Here is a 19,933-nt window from a genome sequence, read left to right as displayed (position 1 = left end):
AACCATGGTCTCCTGGCCTGGATGGGTGAGGAAGCAGGTGAGGCCGGGTGTAAAGCCCCATTTTCCGCTGATGTGCTGAGTGTGGTGGTCTGATAGACAGCGTGGACATGTTGAGTCATCTCCCCAGGCCAGGCTGGATCATCGGGGCAGCTCTGTGAATGAGGGATGGGATTATCTGCTCTGTCTCCTGAGTGCAGTCAGATGACCATACTGTTAGAAATGGATTTAATATCCTTAATCGGTTTAATATGAACTTTGTTATCCCCACAGATAAATGTTATTCCTCTACCACAATAGCTGTTAGTCTGCCTGTTGTGTTCACGAGCCTGCTCATAACAGGCTGTGCTGTAGCCACTGTTGGGCAGGGTCTCCCAAGCCTTCCCCCTGCTCTGTGCCACCCGCTGCAGTGCCTTGTTTTTGGGGGGAGCAGCTCCCACGTGTCCCAGGAGAATGGGGGTCTGGCACAATTCCTTGTTCATACTGTGTCTGGACCGGTGGACCACAGGAAGGTGGCAGCGTGCCCTGGTCCTGCCAGCAGTGAGAAGCAGATGAGTTTGCTTTCTCTGAGAGGTAAGGATTGTCAACTGAGGATGTGGCTTTTTATTTATGTAGAGCTAGGGCCAGCATCCCTGCCATGGTTTGCTCTCCAAGGCAGAAGCTGGTGTCTGTTGTACCTCTGCTGTTTGAAGGACTCAAGGCAGGGACTGGGGTCGAGCTCCTGCCAAGGATCACACCAGTTCTTGGTGCCAGCACATGTTTTTTAGCTCCTGCTCCTGTTGCTCCGGGCCCTGCCCACCTCCCTGGCCCCCTGCAGAAGGGACAAACAATGCAAAGTAGCTCTCCAGTCCGGCCAGGGCTCGCTGAGAAAGTTGTTGTGGTCTCAGGTTTCAGGCTGCTGTCAGTGCGGAGGTTTGGGGATGGGGAATGGCACTTCACTCCATCTGCCCTCCGCTAATCCCCAGACAAATGCAGCTCTTCCATCTGTGCAGCCAGAGCCGCCAAGCCCATCACACCAGCCACTTAATCTAAATGGCTTTGGCCAAAGATAAGGTCATTAATTACACTGGGATTAGAAAACAGTACGGGCCTGGCATGGCTTGGCTCGTCATCAATTACAGCCCTTGGTGCCCTGGCCCGGCTGAGCGTCGCAGCTGGAGGGCTTGAGCCTGAAGAGACCCGTGCCCTTGCTGCCACGGCATCGTCCCTGTGGTGCTGCCTGTCCTCAGGGGTGTCCCTTCACCTGGGCGCTGCTGTTTTGGCACGGCGCTGGGGTGAGCTCCTGTCCCCAGCCACCGGCAGGGCTGGGTGCCAGGCGGAGTTGGGGACACCCTTGGGAGGAGTGCAGGGGTCACGGCAGCCAGTGGTGTCCCAATCCTCACTTCTGGCAGCGGGAGGTAGATGAGCAGCATCCCACCGTCTGCATCCCCACCGCTTACTGTCTCCAGCCTTCACCCTTCCGTGGCACCGCATTGAGCGTGGCACCACATGGAGCTTGGCCCCGACTTGCTGCCCGTGCAGGAAGGTTGGGCTGGCCGAGCCCCGCTGCTCTCGCTTGCGGCCGCCATCCCAAGCTCAAAGCAGCCAAAGCCCCTTTGATCTCAGGTCCAATGTCTGTCCCTGATGTTCGAGGACTTGGGCTTGCTTCTGTTTCCTCCACTTTTTGGTTCCCTTTTCTTACCGTGTTTTGGCTGTAAAATGCTTCGATTTGCTCATCCTGCTGGAAATTTCTCATCGGTGCGGTGCTGCCCTTCACTGGGGTGGGATGTGCCGCCTGCTCTCCCCACAGGGTGCTGCGTGGGGACAGTGGGGCTGAAGCCGCAGATGTGGCATGCGTTTGGCTTTAGCCCTCCCCTCGTAAGGAAGAGGCAGCGCTGCGGGGGGCCAGGGAGGGATGTTGGGGCGGCTGGGCTGGGGCTCTGCACCAGGAGCCAGCCGGCACCAGGGACCCATGGCACAGCTGCCATCTCGCCCGGCACCGATGACCAGCTGGGGTCTGTGCTCATGTTCACTGGTAGGTTTAAAGGGTCTGTCTGTCCTTTAACTCCTGCTAGAGGTCCTGGGTGGTGACACTGTCTCAGCTCTTCCCACCCCAGTTCCCACACTGCGGGGGACAATCCTGTGCCAGTGCCTTGGACGGGCTGGGCACCGTCTGGGGGATGGTGTCACCTGGGGACAGTGGCTCCTGCAGACATGCGGCAGCTGCAGCCACTGAACCAAGCTGTGTCCTGTATCTTCAGCTTCTAGGTGGGATCATTGTGCTGTGGAGCACCAGGGAGATTTAATGAAGCCCTGGGTGATTGGCTCAGCGAGAGGGAGCCCTTGGGGTCAGCAGGGTTGGCTGCCACCGCTGCCGTCACAGGGCTGGTGGGTGAAGGTAACTAACGGGGAAACTGAGGCACAGCTGGTGCACAGAGTTGCTCTGAGAGCTGCTGGGGCTGGGAGCAGGGCAGGGTGTTTCAGATTCTGTGGCCCATCTGGTGTCTCCGCGGCGTTTCGGGCGGGCTGCAGGGAAGCCGTGTTGCAAGAGCCTAAAAATAAAAGGAGCTGTTGGCCGAGGTTGTGCAACAGCGTGTGTCCCGCGCAGCGCGGGAGTTTGGCGACTTTGGCGGCAAAGCCTGGGTGTATGTGGCTGGATCCTGGCACCAGGCCTGGGAAATGCCAGTATCTAAAGGGCTGGGGGCTGCCAGGTCTTCCCCTTTCTTCATCCCCATCTTGTGCTGCCCGTGAGCCCCCGAGGCTGCCATGGCTGGAGGGGGCTGGTGGGTACCTATGAAGGTTTGGGGACATGGGGGCTGAGTCAGGCTGCAGCAGGCAGATGGGCAGGATGGGTGTCCCTGTGTTGGCACCCTGAGCAATTCACTGGGGGGGTCTGGAGCCCAGGGGGCTGCGAGGAACCTCCCCGTGTACCCTCCAGCGCACCCCCAAGGCAGCAGTGGTCACCCATTGCACAGGTGGGGAAACTGAGGCACAGGCATGCCACCAGGGAGGGCGCTGGGGTGCTGGTGCCACACACGGGGTGCCCATTGTCCCCTGGCAGCGCAGGGGGCCATGAGGGACAGCGGGGGGGTGGGGGGGGTGGGCTGGCAGTGCTGGCAGCTGCCTGCGGCCGCCTGGCGGGAAAGGCCGCGGGAAGGAGAGCGCCGTCCGGCTGGCGGGACACCAAACCCTGGGGGACTTGGCCCCGTGCCCCTGGAGCGTGGCCGTGGCAGCGGGAGCCCTGGGCTGTCCCCGTGGGGGGGTGATGCAGCCCCCGCCAAGGGCTGGCACAGAGCCTCGTGCTGCAGGGTGCCCGTCGGGGCCTCGCTGAGCTTGGGGGGCTGCGGGTAGGGGGCCGAGGTCGAGTGGGTCCCCCCACAATGGGGCTGGCACGAGGGGGGCCGCTGGGGCTGCTTTGTCACGGTGCCACAGGGCCATCTGCCGGCAAAGGCACGGGCCCTCTGGCAGCCAGCCATGGCCTCCAGCAGCCTCCCAGTCCTCCCAGTCTGCAGCGGCTGGGGCACTGGGGCAGGAGGGTCCCCTAGATGGGCTGGCTTGGGGGGTGTGGGGGGTGGCCCCACCATGGGAGGGGGTCACCCTGGTAGTCCCTCCAGGAGCTCCTGGTCACCAGCAGTGTCACTGTGGGGCTGAGAGGTGATTCCCAGGGCGTCACGGAGGGGAGTCTGGTCCCTGGGTGGGGGGGTCAGTCCCTGGGGTGTCACAGACGGGACCCACAAAAGCCAGGCACGGTGGTCTGGGTGCCTCCAGCCAGCGCGGCGCAGGATGGGACGCAGCAGAGACGGCCCCGATCTGGCCACAAACAGATTAAATGTCATTTTATTTCACACCCAAAAAAAAAATGTAGAAAAGAAGAGGTGAGTGGAGATTTAATTGCTCATATTAAAAATCTACCAAGTGAGACTGAGCCGTTTCCACCAGAGTCAGTGCAGATCTGCAGGGATGCTTATTCCTCCTCCTCTGCAGCCAGATGCTCGAGGATGAGGATGGGGACAGGGTCGACGCCTGCCCCTTTCCCCCCGCTCCAAGGTGCCCCTGTGCCATGGGTGCTCGCTGCCACCAGCCCCATCGGCGCATCCCTGCCCGCGTCCATCCTGCCCGGCACCCCCAGCACGATGTCCCCATGGTGCCACCCCCACCTTGTGTCCAGTAATCGGGTGCTGATTTGGGGGATGGGAAGGGGGAGCAGGACCGTGTTTGGGGGTGGCCTTGGGCCTTTTCGATTTTCTTTTTGTATTTCTGCGTATTTCTTATTGTCCCTTTTCCCTCTGTACAAAATGAGCGATATGGTCATGGGCGTAGGTGACACGGTGACGTGTGTGAGGTCGGGGTGGCTCTGGCGGCCGCCCTGCGCTCACTGCAGCAGGGCCCGGATCTGTTTGGACGTGGTGTCATCATTGAGGTGCCGAGTGGTGTACCTGGACAGAGAGGGGACGGTCACCCCGCAGCACCCCAACCCGCTCCGCCGCCACCATCCCACAGCACCGGTGGGGGATGCCAGGTGCCCCCCGTGTCCCCCAGCCTCCTGGCTCACCTCAGTGCATTCAGGAGCCCTTCGGTGCTGGTTGAGGGCTGGTCTTTCAAGACTTTGATGCAGCCTTTCATCTGGTGGGGGGGAGCGAGAGAGGCAATGAGCACCCAGATGTGCCATGGGGGGCTGCTCCCCTTCCTCCCCATCCTCCTCCTTGGTGCCTGAGGGGATGAGTTCCCCTCTGGACCAGCTCAGAGATGTCCCCACAGGGGACATCCAGGGAGAGGGACCCCCAGGCATCACAGCTGCACTGGGATGAGCAGGATGGCTGTGACCCCCCATGGCCACTCACATCGATCTTGGAGGTCTTGGCAAAGGCCCCCACGGGGTGGACGTGGTCATAGAGGATGATGACGCCAACCATCACCCGCATGCAGAAGAGGAGGGTCTCAGTGTTGGTGAAGCGACTCCGGTACTCCCTGTGCCAGGAGAGGGGTTGGCTGAGCCCAGGTGGGCGGCAGAGGGACCTGAGCACCGAGATGTGTCCCCCCCATGCGGGGTACTCACGGGGTCTCCAGCATCACCCTGCAGACACAGGCCATGGTGCTCAGGCAGTCGGTTGTGTCCTCGATCGGGAGAGTCTTGTTCTGAAACCCAACAGGTCCTGGCTGCTGTTTTCCCCTCCTGATCCCCACATGGTGCCAGAGCCGGAGGGGGGCTCCCCCCTGCCCTGAGGGTCCCCCCCAGCCTTGCTCACCTCTGAAACAAACTTGGTGGTGGCATTGCTGAGCGTTTTGAGCATGGGCGTGGCCTCGGCATAGAAGAGGGACATCCTGTTGGCCATCTCGTTGTTCACCTCGCTCTCCGCGTCCAGCTGCAGGGTGGGATGATGGGGGTGGTTGGGGTGGCCGACCCCCCTCCCAAGCCCTGCCCAGTCCTGTGACCCCCCCCAGGAGAGGCCATCCCGGCGCTGGGGGGGATGGCATTGTCCTCTGACCTGCAGGTTGTTAATGCGATTTCGGCTGATGGTCCTTCTGTAGTAGCTGAAGTCATTCTGGATGGCGGGGTTGGTCATCTGCGGAGGGGAGTCCCGTGTTAGGGGCTGAGATGGGGGCCATGGCCAGCTTGGTGTGCTCAGGACGAGCTTTGGGGGTCCCAAGGGACTGTGCTGGCTCACAGCTTTTGCACGGTCCCAGTGTGGGGATCCTGTGGGCCCCCCCAGCCCTCATCCTAGCCGGTGGGGCATGGGGAGGTACCTTGAGCTCATCGAAGCTGAGGGTGAAGTGGAGGATCTCGGCAAACTGCTTGGCCAAGGCTTGCTCCCGCTCGAGGTGCTGGGTTGGGGCGTACGGGGGGCTGGTGAGGGCCTCCAGCAGGCTCCGCAGGGCGTTCTCTGGGGACGAAGCACTGCTGGTCTCCATCCCCGGCTGGGGAAACTGAGGCACGGGGCAGCACGGCATCTGCGCCATGGCCAGGGCTCCCCCCAACCTGCCCCATCCTTGCATCCAGGGAGGGATGTGGGATGCAACAAGGGGATGCGGGGAAGGGGTCGGGGGCTTGGGGCACTCACCCAGCCGCAGGGAGAACTCATAGAAGCGTTTCAGCTTGGCAACGAGGGGGCAGACGGCGCTCCAGGCTCTCTCCTGCAGCCGCAGGTCCCCGGGGTTTTGGATGGCCTGTGGCGGGGAGAGCACCAGCAGTTGCCCCAAGCCATGGTGGGTGGGTGGGCAGCGGGTGCCAGGGCTGCACCCACCTCTCGGATCTCCTGCCCAGCACCCGTGTAGGACTGCAGCTCGGCCAGGATGGCCTGCGCCTCCTCCAGCACGGCGTTCACCTGGTTCCACACCGCCGTCTCAGCCTCCGTCGGCTGCGCATCTGCAGGGCAGTGCCCCGGGGAGAGAAACCCGGAGGGCTCTGAGCGGGGCCCTGGGCGGCGAGAGCCGGAGCAGGGGGCCAGCACCCCAACCCACAGCTCTCCCGCCAGCCCACAGCCCTTGCTGCCGGGTTTCTCCCCCCGGTCCGTCTCCTTGCCCGAGCTTGAGCCAAGCCGCAGAGGAGGGGCAGGTGGGGGTATGTCCTGGTTGCCCTGTGACCACGGTCCTGCTCACGGGGGTCCCCGAGCAGCCCCCAGCCCTGGGCTGGCCCCAACGGGCTGCAAAATGCCCCTGGGAAGAGGTGCGGAACGATAGCCCCCGGCCATGGGTCTGCCCTGGTGGCCGCGGTCCCCCCTCCCCGGGGAGACCCCCGGACGGCGAAGGTGGGGGGACGATGTCTGGGATGGGCGCGATGCGATGGGCGATGGGTACGAGAACTCAAAATGGCGTGGATGTGGAACTCAGAATAAGTACGAAACAAAAAAGGAAAATAAAAATCCCATCTCACTTTCAAAGTCAAGGAAAAAATTAGGGCCTTGGTCAAGTTCGTTATAAGTCAACACTTTAAGAAGGTTCCCCATGTGAAACCTGCAAGAGAAGAAACAAGAGGAAAAAAGCATGATGGTGAGGTGGTGCTCGGGGAAGAGGTGCTGGGCTGTGGGAGCGGCCGGCGGCAGCCAGAGCCCCTGTCCTCCCCCCGTTGCTCCACGGGGGCTCGAGGAGCTCCCAGCCAGCTGTCGCTGTCGGTGACCCCGCGGCTGCTCCCAGCCCCAGGCTGCAGCCTCTTCCCCACCCTTGATGGTGATGAGCGCTGGCGGATGGGGTGATGGAGAGGAAGGAGCGAAGGAAGGAGAGAGCCGCCGGGCTCCAGCAAGGAGGGCGAAGCGGTGACTGAGTCCCCAAAGTCTTGGCTATGGGCGTCCCCCCCTCTAGCTGCAGGGCCAGCCCTGAAATTGGGGGTCCTGGGGAGGCCCCACAGCCCCATACCTGGGGGCTGCGGAGGGGGCTGGAGGCAGGCGAAGGTTGTGCTGCTGCAAAGGACCCACGAGGAGCTGGGAGGTCCCCTGCTGTGGGAGTGGGGTGGCTGCGTGACCCCAGCCCCACACCCCAACCCCAGCTATTTTGGGATGTGCCGGTACCGGAGGCAGTGCAGTGAGCTGCGTGTGGTCTCTCCCCGCTGGGGCGAGCGGTTGCTGCTGCACTATTTTTACCCCCCTCAGTCTTGCTCTGAGCTGTGCCCCGGGAGGAAGAGGGGGAGAAGGAAGAAGGTGAGGCCATGGGGCTGTGCCGGGTCTGACACCCTGCTGTGGTGGCCACCATCTCCCGTACATGTCCAGCTTGGGAGGTCCATGAGCCATGCTCCTGCCCCAGTTAGCCCAGGCCAGCGGGAAGCTGGGGCACATCCCCAGGGCTGGACCAGGGTCCCCATTCCCATCCCTCGGACGCAGGCTGCGATCACTGCGCTGCCCCTCCCAGCAAGGCAGGAGGCACGGATCCTTCCCTCCTCATTCCCTGGCATCCCCAGCCTCCGGGCTGTCTCCACCGTGGCGGTGGCAGGAGACGTGCCGCACGGCCACCTGATGCCATTGACTCTAACAAAAGCGGACATGTGTCTGAGGTCCTCATGGGCCAGGTCCTGCTGCCAGGACACATCATCCTGCATCCCTGCCACTTGGCCAGGGACATCTCCCCGTGCTTTCCGGGATGGGGCATTTCTCGGGGTCCCGCTCCCCTGCCCCATTCAGCCCTTCATGGGATGTGTGGGGGGCTGCCCCGAGGTGCCTGGGGACACAGGGCTGCTTAGGGACATGGCGCCTGTCCCCGTCTTCCAGAGAGCAGTCGTGGCGGCAGCCCCGGCCCCCTCCCCGCGCCCACCCTGCTCACGGGACTTACTTTCAAAATCCAGGAAAAAATGAGGACAGTTTTCTAAATCTTTGCCCAATACCTTTATCAGGTTGCCCATGGCCAGCAGACCTGAGCGAGAGAAACAGAACAGAGTGGAACAGCACCGGCGCCGCCGGCCGGACACCCCAGCATGCCCGAGCCCCCGCTGCTGTGGCACCTACCTGCACCCGTCCTGCCAGGCTCTGCACCCCGTGGCCCTGCCGTCCCCAGCCCGCACCCTCCCAGCTGGGGTGTGCGGGTGTGAGCATTCGCCGAAACTTGGCGGCTCTCCCCAGCACTTCTGCTGCTGCCGTTTGCTGAGGCGGGGAGGGAAGCGGGGCGTGGGTTTGCAAGCACTGTGCTTCCTGTGGGCGCCTCTGGCTGCACCACCTCCCCCAAGGCACCCCGGTTCCCCAGCCCCCCCGTGCTCAGCCAGGGGATGGGGGGCTGCCCCAGGAGACCCCTGTGGGGTGGTGCCAGTTCCCCCGGGTGATGGGGCTGGGCATCCCCCATGGACAAGGAAAGACCCCAGTTGGGATTTCTGCCCCACAGACCTGGTTTGGGGGTCCTGGTGCCCGCACCGGAGCATCCCACCCGCCCCACGACCATGGCCCTGGGTCCTTACCTCTGTGCCCGGTGCGGCGGCGGCAGCTACGGCAGGAGCAGGGGCTGTGCCACCCACCTGAATCACTTCATGGGCCAGCAGGGACCTGCGGGCAGGAGGGCGAGAGGGTCAGGCCTCTCCGCTGGGCACCTCTCTGCCCCGGGGACCCACCGGTGGGTGACCAGGTGGGGAAGCACGGCCGGATGCTGGGTCCCCCTGCCCCAGCTTGCAGCCCCATGTGCCAACACCGGCCTTCACCTTATTTGCCTCAATTATTTTTTTATTGCCAACAGCCGGTGTCACTGGGAGCTTGCCAGGCACCGGCTGAGCATCCCCTTGCCTCCGCACTCCTTGGGGGACCCGCGAGCTCGGGGACAACCCCGGGGCCAAGCCATCTGTCCCTATCCTCCTCGGGGAGGCCAAGACCCCCGGAATGACTTTCCCTGTGCCGCTGGCTGGGTTTGCTCTTTTCCATGTGTTGCATGAAGATCCCTTTATGTCACAGATGAGCTGCAACCCAAATCCTGCAGCCCCCTGGTTCCCCCATCCCCCACGTATCCTACGGGGATGGGGGGGGTCTGGGCTGGCCCCATAGTGTTAGTGGGCTCTGAGAAGCAGCCATGGGATTCAGTAGGTTGTAATTAAGCGCTTGGGTTTAATTAACATGGCTGGGGAGGGGAGAGGGACAGCTGGAGGAGGCAGCAGCAGTAGGGAGGGATGGGGTTGCTGCCCCCCAGCCCAGTGCTTCCCCGCTCAGCCCTGGTGCAGTCCTTTGGCATCAACAGCAATGGCTCTGTCTTCCTCCTCCTCCTTTTCCTCCTGGGCCCGGTAAGCAGTTGCTTTACACTGGGGCTCCATGGGATGCACCAGCTTGATGCTGAAACGCAAGCTGCTTTGGAGGAGCCAGGGCACCCAGGTTCCCCACCACACATCCCTGCCTCGGTTTCCCCACGTGTGGTGGGTGCTTGTACCCCACAGTAGGGCATAAAGATGCCCAGGGCTGCCCTGGTGCAGCGACCCTGGGGTTCATCCCACTGGGTGCTGGGGTGTTTTGGAGGGGTGCTGGGCCATGTGGGGTGGTACTGGAGGGGCCATGCGGTGCCCCAGGCAGCCGGCCAGGTGGGAGACTCACACCCGCTCTGCTCAGGGATTTCCATAAACGCTATGATCAGTGTGTGGGCATCCTCATGCCTGTGCCATGGTTGTCCTTGATGGGTGACTTGGGGCTGGGGTTTGTCACTGCTGAACTCTGCCTGTGCCCAGGGAGGGGACGCAGACGCATCCCCGTGGTCCCCAGCGTGGGGGTGCCCTGGCACGAGGCCTGAGCCATGGTACGGGGGGCATCGGTGCTGGGTGGGAAGACAGGGATTGCTGCAGCCCCCTGGCCTGGCAGGGTGGCTCTGCTCGGGGTTCGATGCCGATTGGCACCGCTTTCTTGGCCCAGGTACCTACACCCCATGGTGGCCCTTGGCCCTGGGGGCCACAGCACATTCTTGGGTGGCTTTCAAGGAGAGCAAGGGGCTCCCTCCATTGTGGGTTGCCCATCACTGCAACACCAAACCAGGGGAATCACGCACCCCAAATCACGCACGCCAGGAAAGACACCCCATGCTGGGACTGCTCTTGCACAGGGGTGCGCTGCTGGAGGAGTGCTGCCTGTGAGGGGCACGGGGCTGGAGGCAGCGGGGTCCCCCCCCCAGCCACACCCGAGGTGGCCCTGGGTTTTGTCCCTCCCTGTGCCCCAGCCCTGCTCCGGTACCTGCTCCTCTCCCTGCTCCACCACCTCTCCCCTCTTCCCCTGAGCATCCTGCCCCATGGGGACCCCATGGCTGTTGTCACCTCCATGGGGACATCCCAGCCGAAAGGGTGAAACCGCCCTTCCTGCTTCAGGCAGGGCCAAATCCTGCACCCAGGAGCATCGCTCCCTCCAGCCGGCGGTGCCCAGCCTGGCCATGCCAAGGGGGCAGCAGTGCCCTCGGATCAGGCCATCCCCATGTCACCTGGGGCCGTTTTGGGGCTGTGCCCCTTTGCTGCCAGTGCAGTATTGCTGTGGGCACCGCAGCCTGGTGCAGCGCCGCACCCCCCAGCCGCAGGCTGGGTCCCCCTTCCCCTTGGCTCAGCTTTGCACCCCGTGCCCCCCCCCTTACCCACTGGGTGCCTGAGCTGGTGCTCACCGCCACTGCTGAGCCCCTCCTGCCGCTGCCCCCCACCCACGGCTGCCCTGTCACCGCCGCAGCCGTGGCAGGATCGGATGTGCGGTGCCTGGAGGATTTTTCATGGGGGCACCTTATCCCGGGAACCTGGGTGCCAGGGCCAGATCCTGCCCCAGGATGAGTGAGGGCACCCCCCGGCACTGCCCAGGGTGGGGTTGGGGCTTCCTGGGGCTGTCACCCCCCCCAGTCTGGTGACCTCCCTGGCTGGAGGGAGGCATGAATCCCCCCCACAAGGGGCTGGGTCCCCCCCAAGCGGGGCCGGCGGGGTGCCGGGGGTCTCCCCTCTGCCTTGCTGCGGCTGCGGGCGAGTAGCAGGATTTACCGCAGGGCTGCCAGGGAGCTGAGCCGCAGCACCCAGCCGGCGCGGGTGAGCACCCAGCCATTGCCTCTGCACCCACCCAGGGCCACCTTGGGGCTGCAGCATCCCATGGGGGGAGGAGGGGGGAAGCTGCACCCACCCCATCACCCCCACTCCTGGGGACACCCAGCAAGTGTTGGATGCACTGGGCTGGGGGTGCAAAGGGAGAACAGGGCCCCCCTGAGAGGGGCCGCTACCGTTTTTGGGTCCCCAAGGGAGGCAGCCAGCTGCTTCCACCGCCCCCCACCCTGCTCTCAGGCCTGGTGGCACCCCTGTCCCCATCCCCCATGGCGGCCCTTGCTCACCGTGGCGGTGGGGATCTTGCGGCGTGGGCAGGCGGTGGCCACTGCCGGTTGTCTGCGGATGCTGCCAGAGCGCGGGGTGTCGGGGAAGAGCCGCCCGCCGCCTGCGTGAGCCGCCCTGCGCCAGCTGCCGAATGCACCACAAAGACCACCATAGCCCCTCGGCCCCCCCCTCCCCACGCCACTGGTGACGGTGACGTCTCAAGTGTGAGGGAGACAGGGATGCTTAACCCCCTGCGTGCCGGCCGGAAAACCTCTGCAGCCTGCCCGGGTGAGGGGCCTGGGTCCCGCTGGGGTGCTGCTCCCTGGTTTTGAGGGATGGATGACACCCACCGGGTGCCTGCCCCCCCTGCCCGCTGCCCCGCTCTGGCAGAGCCAGCCCGGCTCAGCCTGGCTACCCACCCTGAGCAAGGGGAGGGAAGCCCCAAATTCAAATTCTCCTTTGCTCCTGCCCCAGCCCATGAACAGCACTGCTTCCCCCTGGCCCCCCTCTCCGGGGAGGGGGACAGCCACCAAACCCACCCGGTGCCACTGCCACGGGGCCAAACCAAACGCGTGCCCTGGGAACCCCATTTTGGCAAGGCAACGCCAGCCGTTCCCCCTCGGCTCCCCCTGCCCAGGGCCAGGAGGGGTTTGGACAGTGTTTTCCAGCACGGAGCTGTTCCCACAGGGCGATGCTCTGACCAGGGAGGTGGGAAGCAGGCGAGGAACCCCAAAATTGGAGTATTTCTGCTTTTTTACCCTGCACGTCCTTTTCCCAGGCCAGTGCTGAGCATCGTGGTAGGGACGTCAAGTGGGACCCCCAGTGTTGTGGTGACCCCAGGTCCGGTTTGCCCAGAAGGACCCAGAGGTGCCCCCCAGGGACGTGGTGCATTCTCCACTGCTGGTGACAGCAGCTCCTTGCTCCTTTACAAGGGCATTTCTGCACAGCAAAGCACAGCGTGGGTGCCCACCCTACACCCCCCAATGCTGGCCAGGGCACCCGGCACCAAACCTTGGCCCTGGGGCACAGCGGGCAGGGAAGGGACCTGCTCCAGGATGGCGAGCGGCTGGGGGAAGGCTGAGGCCGGTGGTGGGGGTACACAGCCCGAAGGGAGGGAGTGGCGGAAGAAATGAGCGAGGAAGCGAGAAATCCCCATTTTGCTCCAAAACGCTCTGCAAACCACAGCTCAACCCCCAACGCTGCCCACAGCGGGGCTGGCACTGGGTTCCCCTTGGGCACGTGTACTTGTGGATGTGCCATCCACAGAGGGGCTGTGCCAAGGGAGAAGCCACCCAGAGCCCATCCTGATGTCCCAGCGTGTGCCCATGGCCCACCGTGCTCGGGCCATGTGGCTGCTGCCCAGCGCGTCACTGGAGAACGGGGGATTTTCTGGGGTTGCACTGGCCGTGAGTGGTGTGCCCTGTCCCGAAGGGACGCTGTCCGTTCCGGTCCCCAGCCCTGCCCAGCTGATCCCACCCGGGGTGATGGGTCCTGCCAGGACTGTGTCATGAGGAGAAGAGCGTGGGGTGCACAGAGGGGCTGGCTGTGCCACCGGCACCCCGAGCACGGCTGGTGTCACAGCCGGGTGATCTGGCAGCAGGCAGGACAAGGGCTGTCGGGAGGCCGGGGAGAGCGTCCCGAGCGGTGACTGCCGCTCCCCACGGCTCCCAGCAGTTTGGGGGGCTGATCCTGCTGCAGCGGCCCAGGGCAGCGGGGTGCTGTGGCTGCGCTCCCCCCCCGGTTTGGTCACTGCCCCCCAAGCCGTGCTGGTGCAGCCCGTAGCCGCTGGGGGAAGCTGCAGCCCTTTGCATTCGGCAGCGCCGCCGGATAACAAAGTTTTTAGGAACGGGTGAGGCCCTGGCAGCTCTGCACCCCGGGGACCCCAGGGCCAGGAGCTGGGGTGATACTGCTGCGGGAGTGGGGAGCAGAAGGCTGCCAGGGAGCCAGCACTGCCTGCAGAGCCGGGTCCCCCGGATAGCCTGCTGCCCCCCCTGCAATCCTGGGGCCAATGTCTCAGCTGAGCCTGGGCTTATGTTAGGGCTTGGGGTGCCCTGATCTGGGTGTTGGGCTTAGCCGGGTGCTCCAGCCCACGCGCTCAGGGCCACTGATGCCACCAGCCCTGCATGAGCCCGGGGAATCTCCCCAGCACCAGGACTCAGGGTGTCGCAGCTCCAAAAGTGCGGACACCCCAGTACCCCACAGCTGTCCTTGTCCCCATTCCCTGTCCCCAGGGTGTCCCTGTCACACCCCAGCCTGGTGGTCCCCGGGTCTTCCAGCCGCCCCATGTCCCTTCAGTACACCCTGTCCTCTGAGCTGAGCTGTGCCGGTCTCAGCCCTGGCAGCCATGCTGCATCAATTAAGCCCTCATTAATTTTTCAGTCCCCCTGCGCACCCTGCACGCAGGCAGTTTGCAGTGGTGCTAATTGATGTCTTCTCCACTTAAGTATGTGAGAACTGGCAGCAGGTTGCCCAGCCGGCACAGGGTGGGGGGTGTGTGTGGGTTTGTCCCCCCACGCTCTCCGGGAGGCTTGTGGAGAGGCTTTGGGGCCAGATAGAACCATGCGCCCAGCGCCCGGCAGAGGCTGCTGGAGTGGCCTGAAAGCCGCGGGGGTGAATCACCCCACCTTGGGTGGGGATCCAGCCCCAGATAGGGGCACAGTGCAGGGATGCCATGTCTGGCTTTAGGGGGTCCCAGCCCTCCTGCCCCAGGGTGGGTGGCTGATGGATCCCTGCAGCCGCACTGCATACACACAGGTGCAAATATTTGTGTGTTTTTGTAAACCAGCCCTCTCCTACCTCTGGTTGGGGCAGTTTCTGCAGCTTCATGCAGTCACCTCCACAGTGAGCGTGGGCACACCTGAGAGCAGGGCTGGGCCAGGGGATGCTGAGCCATGGGGAAGGGCAGAGCACCCATGGCACCCCATAACCCCACTGGGGACTGGGATGGGGACCAGCCCTGGCTGGATGGAGACTTCATACGGGCTCAGTGGCCACCAGCTGCAGAGGGGCTACTGCGGGTGGGCCTGGTGGCACTGTGATCACAGCAGGATGGCCAAGGTCAGAGGGAAGAGCCACCAGCAATTGCCATGGAAACACTCCATTTGGTTCTGGAAATCAGAGCAGTTTTCTCAGCCCTTTCCCCTCTGTGCTTCAGCTGCAGCTCTGTCCAGCAAGGAGGACTGAGCTGTGTCCTGGTGTTCCCTCAGTGCAGGCAGCGCAGGGCCCTTCGCTGGGTGCCTGGCAGGGGGATGCAGGCAGCGTGGTCTCTGCTGGCCCCTGCCAGCCCTGAAGCACACCAAGGGAAGGGGACTTAGGGGTGTTTTGGGATGAGCCACTACCAAGGACAGGAGCCAGAGCCAGGTGAGTGGGGCAGAGTGAGGAAGAGGAGGAAGTAGAGAAGTAGCAACAGACAGCGACAGGAGGGGCAGGGGCAGGGAGAGCAGGGGGGTCTGCTCAAGGCTGGGGACCACACAGGCACCTCCAGGCGGGCAGGACCGGCAGCGTCCCTGGTGCTGAACCCAGCACCCCCCGCATCCCACCGCCAGCATCCCCCCTGCAACCTGGTACCACCCCCCATCCCGGTCCCAGCATCCCCTCCACCCTCCCCTCCAGCATCCCCCAGGGTCCCAGCCCCAGTTTCCCTCCCAGCATCCCAGTACCCCCCCCAGTATCCCACCTCACATCTCTCCCCCGCGGCCCCTCCCGGTTGATTGACAGTACTCCCAGCCAATGGGCTAACGTTGCCGCCGGGGGGGCGGGCGGCCTGCGGCTACAAGAGGGGCGGGAGCGGCGGGGGCAGAGCCGGCGGGCTGGACCGTGGCCCCTCCGGTACCGGCACCGCGCCCAGCCCGGCTCCGCCGAGCCGCCGCCCGCCCGCGCCATACGACAGGTAAGGGCCGTCGGGGCCGGAGGTGCCCCCCACCCCGCTCCGGGGCTGGGACAGGTTTCCCCCCGCCGGGACCCGGTTCCCTGGCGCGGAGCTGCCTTGTCCTCGGGAGTCGGTTCCAGCGGGTGTCAGGGCCAGTGCCCGGGAGCTGCGTCCCCCCAGGTGGGCAGAGCAGCCCCCGCACCCCCGAGGGCTGCTGCCCTCAGCCCGGCCGCCCCATCCATCCCCTGGGGCTGGGTCCTGCTCCCTCCCAGGGTGCTGGGCTGTCAGGGTGCTGCTGGGAGCTGGGTGCCCTGCACTGCCCAGGGTGCAGATCCGGGGGGGGATGACCTGTGGCCACCTGCCTCTGTCCTGGTTTGGGACCAGCAGCCAGTGACTGATGATGATATTGGTGCTTTGAGATGAGTGGTTTGTGTCAAGTGTGTGATGGCCCTTCTGGCTGCTGGCCCCAGCAGCTGTCCCTGTTGTCCCCTGCCCTGGTATGGCCTCTGGTGGGCCCTGGTCAGAAAAGGGACTTGAGGTCTATGGACTGAGGAAGACTCTTCTTGTGTCCCGGCCTCTTTGAGGGCTTCACTTGCAGGATAATGTGTGGTGATTCTAGCAAAGGTGAGAGGTTCCATCCACCTGCCAGCACGGCTGATGGGAGATGCAGGAGGACACGAGCATGGCACATGGTGGGGATTAATTGCTCCCTGTCGGTCAGAGCCAGGCTGCGGTGCCAGGAGGGCTCATGTAGCTCCGCAGCTGAGCTTAGGATTGCTGGGGAAGTGTCGTGCTTCGTGGGCGTCCGGATGTTTCCTCGGCTCTGGCTGCCGAGGGGTGGTGGGTTAAGTGCCGCCGTGGCAGACGGTGACAGATGCTCGTGGGATGATGGGGCAGGAAGCAGCCTCTGCCTGTGGGGTTAGCTGGGAGCGGGGCTGGCTGGGAGCATGAGGAGCCCCACGTTGCGGCAGGGGGAGGCTTGCGCCCATCCCAGGGTACCCCAATGTCCCCCAAGCCCACATGGCCAGGAAATCAGATGCTTGGAAAGGAGATGGTGCTCTGTTGGGCTCCAGGTGAACTTCTACTCAACTTTATGGAGCGAGAAGCTCCAGGAGCTCTCAGCAAACCATCTGCCGCTCGGGCTGAGCGGCGCTGGCAGCCAAGGCTGCGTGGGAACGGGCACGGCGTGTATCAGAGCAGCTCTGCGTCCTGCCCACGCAGCCGCGGGCTTGCCAGCACTCCAGCGCACTGGGCTGCGGGCAGCCCTGCGGCAGAGAGGTGCCTGGTCACAGACCCCATCCTCACCAAGGGCTAGCCAGGAGCGGGTTGGGCATTGCTGTTTCTGGCTGGATGCTGCAAGTCAGATGGTGCTGGTGAGGTTTTTCCCTGCTTTAATGGCAGACTTGTGTTGCCTCTTTTGTCCCATCCTTACAGAGGGCAGCTGGATATCATGGTCTAGTAAAGCGAGTTCTGGGTCTTTGGTTGCTTTTTGAGTGTTTTTCTGCAGCACAAAGGGAGCCAGCCTAGGAGATGGAGGGGACTGAAGGTGATGCTGCTGGCTGCATTGGTGGGCTGCCCCAAGGCCAGCTCCTGCACTTCTCCAGCAGCAAGGGCCACAGCTGAGCACAAGCATTGCGCCTGTCCTCAGTGCCACAGTCACTGTCACTGTCCCAGCATTTGACGGTGCACAGACGCTCATCAGCTCTAGTGTGGGAAGAAGCAAGTGGAGTTGGCCAGCTGCTGGGGTGGAGGAGGGCCGGGGAGCACCAGCCCTCCTTGTGCCTGGTGTGTAGGACCTGTGTATTTTCCCTCCCAGGGCCAGCCATGGGCAAGCACAGCAGCAAGCTGGCCCCAGAGATGCTGGATGACCTGGTGAGGAGCACAGAATTCAGTGAGCAGGAGCTGAAGCAGTGGTACAAGGGCTTCCTCAAGGACTGTCCCACTGGCATCCTCAACCTGGAGGAATTCCAGCAGCTCTACATCAAGGTGGGTTCCAGCTGAGGGCTCGAGTGCTGCCTGCAGGGCTGGAGCACCCTGCTCCTGCTGGGGCAAGGGTGCTGCTTTGGGTGCAGCCTCCACGCCGAGCTCCCCCTCCCCATTTGGATCTCTCTCTTCTCTCCTCCCTGCAGTTCTTCCCCTACGGAGATGCCTCCAAGTTTGCCCAGCACGCTTTCCGCACCTTTGACAAGAATGGTGATGGGACCATCGACTTCAGGGAGTTCATCTGTGCCCTGTCTGTCACCTCCAGGGGCACCTTTGAGCAGAAGCTCAACTGGGCCTTTGAGATGTACGACCTGGATGGGGATGGGAAGATCACACGCTTAGAGATGCTGGAGATCATTGAGGTACTGATGCTTAAAATCAGCAAGTGTAACTTGCTTTTTTCCAGGCTTTTCACAGCTATTGGGTCCCTTCTGGCACCAAGGAATGAGTTTTCCTGCCCAGAGCCTTGTCTGAAAGGTACCTGGTGTGCACCTGATTGTAGCCGTGCAGCAGCATAGCTCATGCCAGCAGCTAACTGGGTCCCAGCAGAGCAGCAATCCTGTCCCCTGCCTTGTCCTGGGACCTTCTGTTCATCCAACATTCCCTCTCTAGTACTTTGCTTCTCTTCTTGCTCCAGGCCATTTACAAGATGGTGGGGACTGTGATCATGATGAGGATGAACCAAGATGGGCTGACGCCCCAGCAACGTGTTGACAAGATCTTCACAAAGATGGACAAGGACAAGGATGACCAGATCTCCCTGGAGGAGTTCAAGGAGGCAGCAAAGAGCGACCCCTCCATCGTCCTCCTCCTGCAGTGTGACATGCAGAAATAGAGCCCTGGGGGCTCATTGCTGGACTGGCTGTAGCCAAACTCTGCTCCTTGTGATGGTTTCCATCCTTAATTACTGTTGAGTCCCCCCGTGCTCGCTTGGCCCCAGGCACGAGTCACACTCCATTCCTCCTGCTACCCACCTGCCTCTGCTCTTGGCTGCATCCTGAGCAGCCCACAGTCCATGGGCTGTAGCTCTCCCTTGATGGGTAGAGCCTGCTCTGGGTATTGCCAGCTTGAGGTTACCCCCAAATCAACCCTTTCCCATCCTGGAGCTGGACTCCCTGCATCTGGTGGCAAGCATCCTGGCTCCCCAAGGCCAACTGCTCCCCCACCCCTGCTGCCTCCTCCCTGCTTTCCCCCACTGTTCTGCCTGGCCCATTCCCTGATCCTAACTGAAACCAGCTCTTTCCCCTTTCTGCTGATTCCCCCCCCCCTCGCTTGTGATGTCTCCAGGGAGGCTGAAAAGTCCCAAGTCCTGGCCCTGGTCTCTCCTTCACTGGCAATTCCCTACAAAGCTGCCCAGAGGGGCCAGGGCTGGCCCAGGGTGCTGGGAAGCTCAGGCAGGGTGCTGTACCCTCCCCGAGGGCTCGCTGCCTTGGCTTCTGCCTGGCTTTAGCTTTTCCACCTCTGCTTTGCCTGCTGGGAACAACCAAGGCTGGTCAGGGGACTTTAGGGGAGAGAAGAAGTGTCCAAGGCCACCCCTGGATGTGGCCAGTGTCTGATCCCAGAAGCCACCTTCCACCCCATCACCTGTGTGAGCTGGCAGAGCAAGTGGGTGACGTCCACAACTGCCCCAGCAGCATCTTGGATGCTTTGTGGAGTTTCTGACTCTCCTGGATATTGAGGTGATGCCTTGGGTCCAAATAAAAGGCAGGGGCTTCCAGACTCCTCTGTGGGCTGCCCTGGGGCAAGGTCACGACTGTGGATGTCAAAGACATGTCCTGGTGTGTGGCACTACTGTGGGAACTCGGTGGGTCCTGGGTTGGGGCTGTGGAGAGGTGTGGCTGGGTTCTGTACCTGCTGAGCCTCCTGGCAAGGCTCTGAGGCCACAAGAAACATTTCTGTCTCCTTCCACCCCCCATCCCAGCCTGCTGCCTCCATCCCTCCTGCTCCAGGACAGGAATATTGTGACAGATCGGTATTTAGTCTGTACGTTGTGGTGTTGATGATTGTAATATCTGTTAGGAGATGGTGAAGTTGTTATCTATTTTTTTTTTAATGGAAAAATAAACTGTCCCACATGTGTGGTGTTCCCCCTGCATGGCTTACTGGGGGGCAGCTGGCTGCTGCAGCTATGGGGACAGGGAGATGACAACACTGCCCTCCTGAGCATCGTTTATGGGTCTCATCTGAGCCTGTGACACCCCAAGGGATGGGGAAGCCCTTGGGGACGGTGTGGTGGCGCTCAGCCTGGGAAGCCTTGAGGATGGGTGAAAGTGTAACTTCAGCCACGCAGTTAGCTCTGGGGAAGGGAATGTTATCTCTTGGTGAGAATAGGACCAGACACCCCTGGTCTGTGCTGGAAATAGGTCTTAACCAAGAGCCTGGATCCTGGCTGTTCCCTT

General features: G+C 63.0%; 2 protein-coding genes across 6 annotated transcripts; one reads left to right on the top strand and one right to left on the bottom strand.

Annotated features, from left to right (window-relative positions):
• Positions 1 to 3,787: 3,787 nt before the first annotated feature.
• On the bottom strand, positions 3,788 to 11,892 carry LOC104630011 (CYFIP-related Rac1 interactor A). Of its 5 annotated transcripts, XM_075773704.1 has the most exons (13): positions 11,704 to 11,892; positions 8,849 to 8,933; positions 8,233 to 8,313; positions 6,848 to 6,927; positions 6,219 to 6,340; positions 6,036 to 6,141; positions 5,722 to 5,858; positions 5,463 to 5,540; positions 5,223 to 5,339; positions 5,033 to 5,112; positions 4,818 to 4,944; positions 4,529 to 4,599; positions 3,788 to 4,412 (listed from the first exon to the last, which is right to left on the bottom strand). In XM_075773704.1, exons 4-13 carry the CDS (start codon positions 6,918 to 6,920, stop codon positions 4,349 to 4,351), a joined length of 975 nt encoding a protein of 324 aa, XP_075629819.1. In that variant the 5' UTR covers positions 6,921 to 6,927; positions 8,233 to 8,313; positions 8,849 to 8,933; positions 11,704 to 11,892; the 3' UTR covers positions 3,788 to 4,348. The 5 variants fall into 5 exon arrangements, with proteins under 5 accessions (XP_075629819.1, XP_075629821.1, XP_075629820.1 ...); XM_075773706.1 differs by lacking the exon at positions 6,848 to 6,927; XM_075773705.1 differs by lacking the exon at positions 8,233 to 8,313.
• Positions 11,893 to 15,445: 3,553 nt separating this feature from the next.
• On the top strand, positions 15,446 to 19,611 carry HPCAL4 (hippocalcin like 4). The gene is made up of 4 exons (XM_075773989.1): positions 15,446 to 15,572; positions 17,368 to 17,537; positions 17,681 to 17,896; positions 18,172 to 19,611. The coding sequence occupies exons 2-4, from the start codon at positions 17,376 to 17,378 to the stop codon at positions 18,367 to 18,369; spliced, it is 576 nt and encodes a 191-aa protein (XP_075630104.1). The 5' UTR covers positions 15,446 to 15,572; positions 17,368 to 17,375; the 3' UTR covers positions 18,370 to 19,611.
• Positions 19,612 to 19,933: the final 322 nt, after the last annotated feature.

This window comes from Balearica regulorum, chromosome 22 (genome assembly GCF_011004875.1).
Source record: "Balearica regulorum gibbericeps isolate bBalReg1 chromosome 22, bBalReg1.pri, whole genome shotgun sequence".
Lineage (NCBI taxonomy): Eukaryota > Metazoa > Chordata > Aves > Gruiformes > Gruidae > Balearica > Balearica regulorum.
This window is presented reverse-complemented; position numbering and strand designations above follow the sequence as displayed.

What these genes read in the sequence shown, in the direction of transcription:
- LOC104630011 (XM_075773703.1), bottom strand. Translation starts at nt 6,959, where the DNA reads ATGCTTTTTTCCTCTTGTTTCTTCTCTTGCAGGTTTCACATGGGGAAC. An exon ending in TTTTTTCCTTGACTTTGAAA is followed by an intron (nt 6,341 to 6,847) that starts GTGAGATGGGAT and finishes ACTGCCCTGCAG; the next exon opens with ATGCGCAGCCGACGGAGGCT. An exon ending in ATCGCATTAACAACCTGCAG is followed by an intron (nt 5,340 to 5,462) that starts GTCAGAGGACAA and finishes CCCACCCTGCAG; the next exon opens with CTGGACGCGGAGAGCGAGGT.
- HPCAL4 (XM_075773989.1), top strand. Translation starts at nt 17,376, where the DNA reads ATGGGCAAGCACAGCAGCAAGCTGGCCCCAGAGATGCTGGATGACCTG. An exon ending in TCCAGCAGCTCTACATCAAG is followed by an intron (nt 17,538 to 17,680) that starts GTGGGTTCCAGC and finishes TCCTCCCTGCAG; the next exon opens with TTCTTCCCCTACGGAGATGC. An exon ending in AGATGCTGGAGATCATTGAG is followed by an intron (nt 17,897 to 18,171) that starts GTACTGATGCTT and finishes TTCTTGCTCCAG; the next exon opens with GCCATTTACAAGATGGTGGG.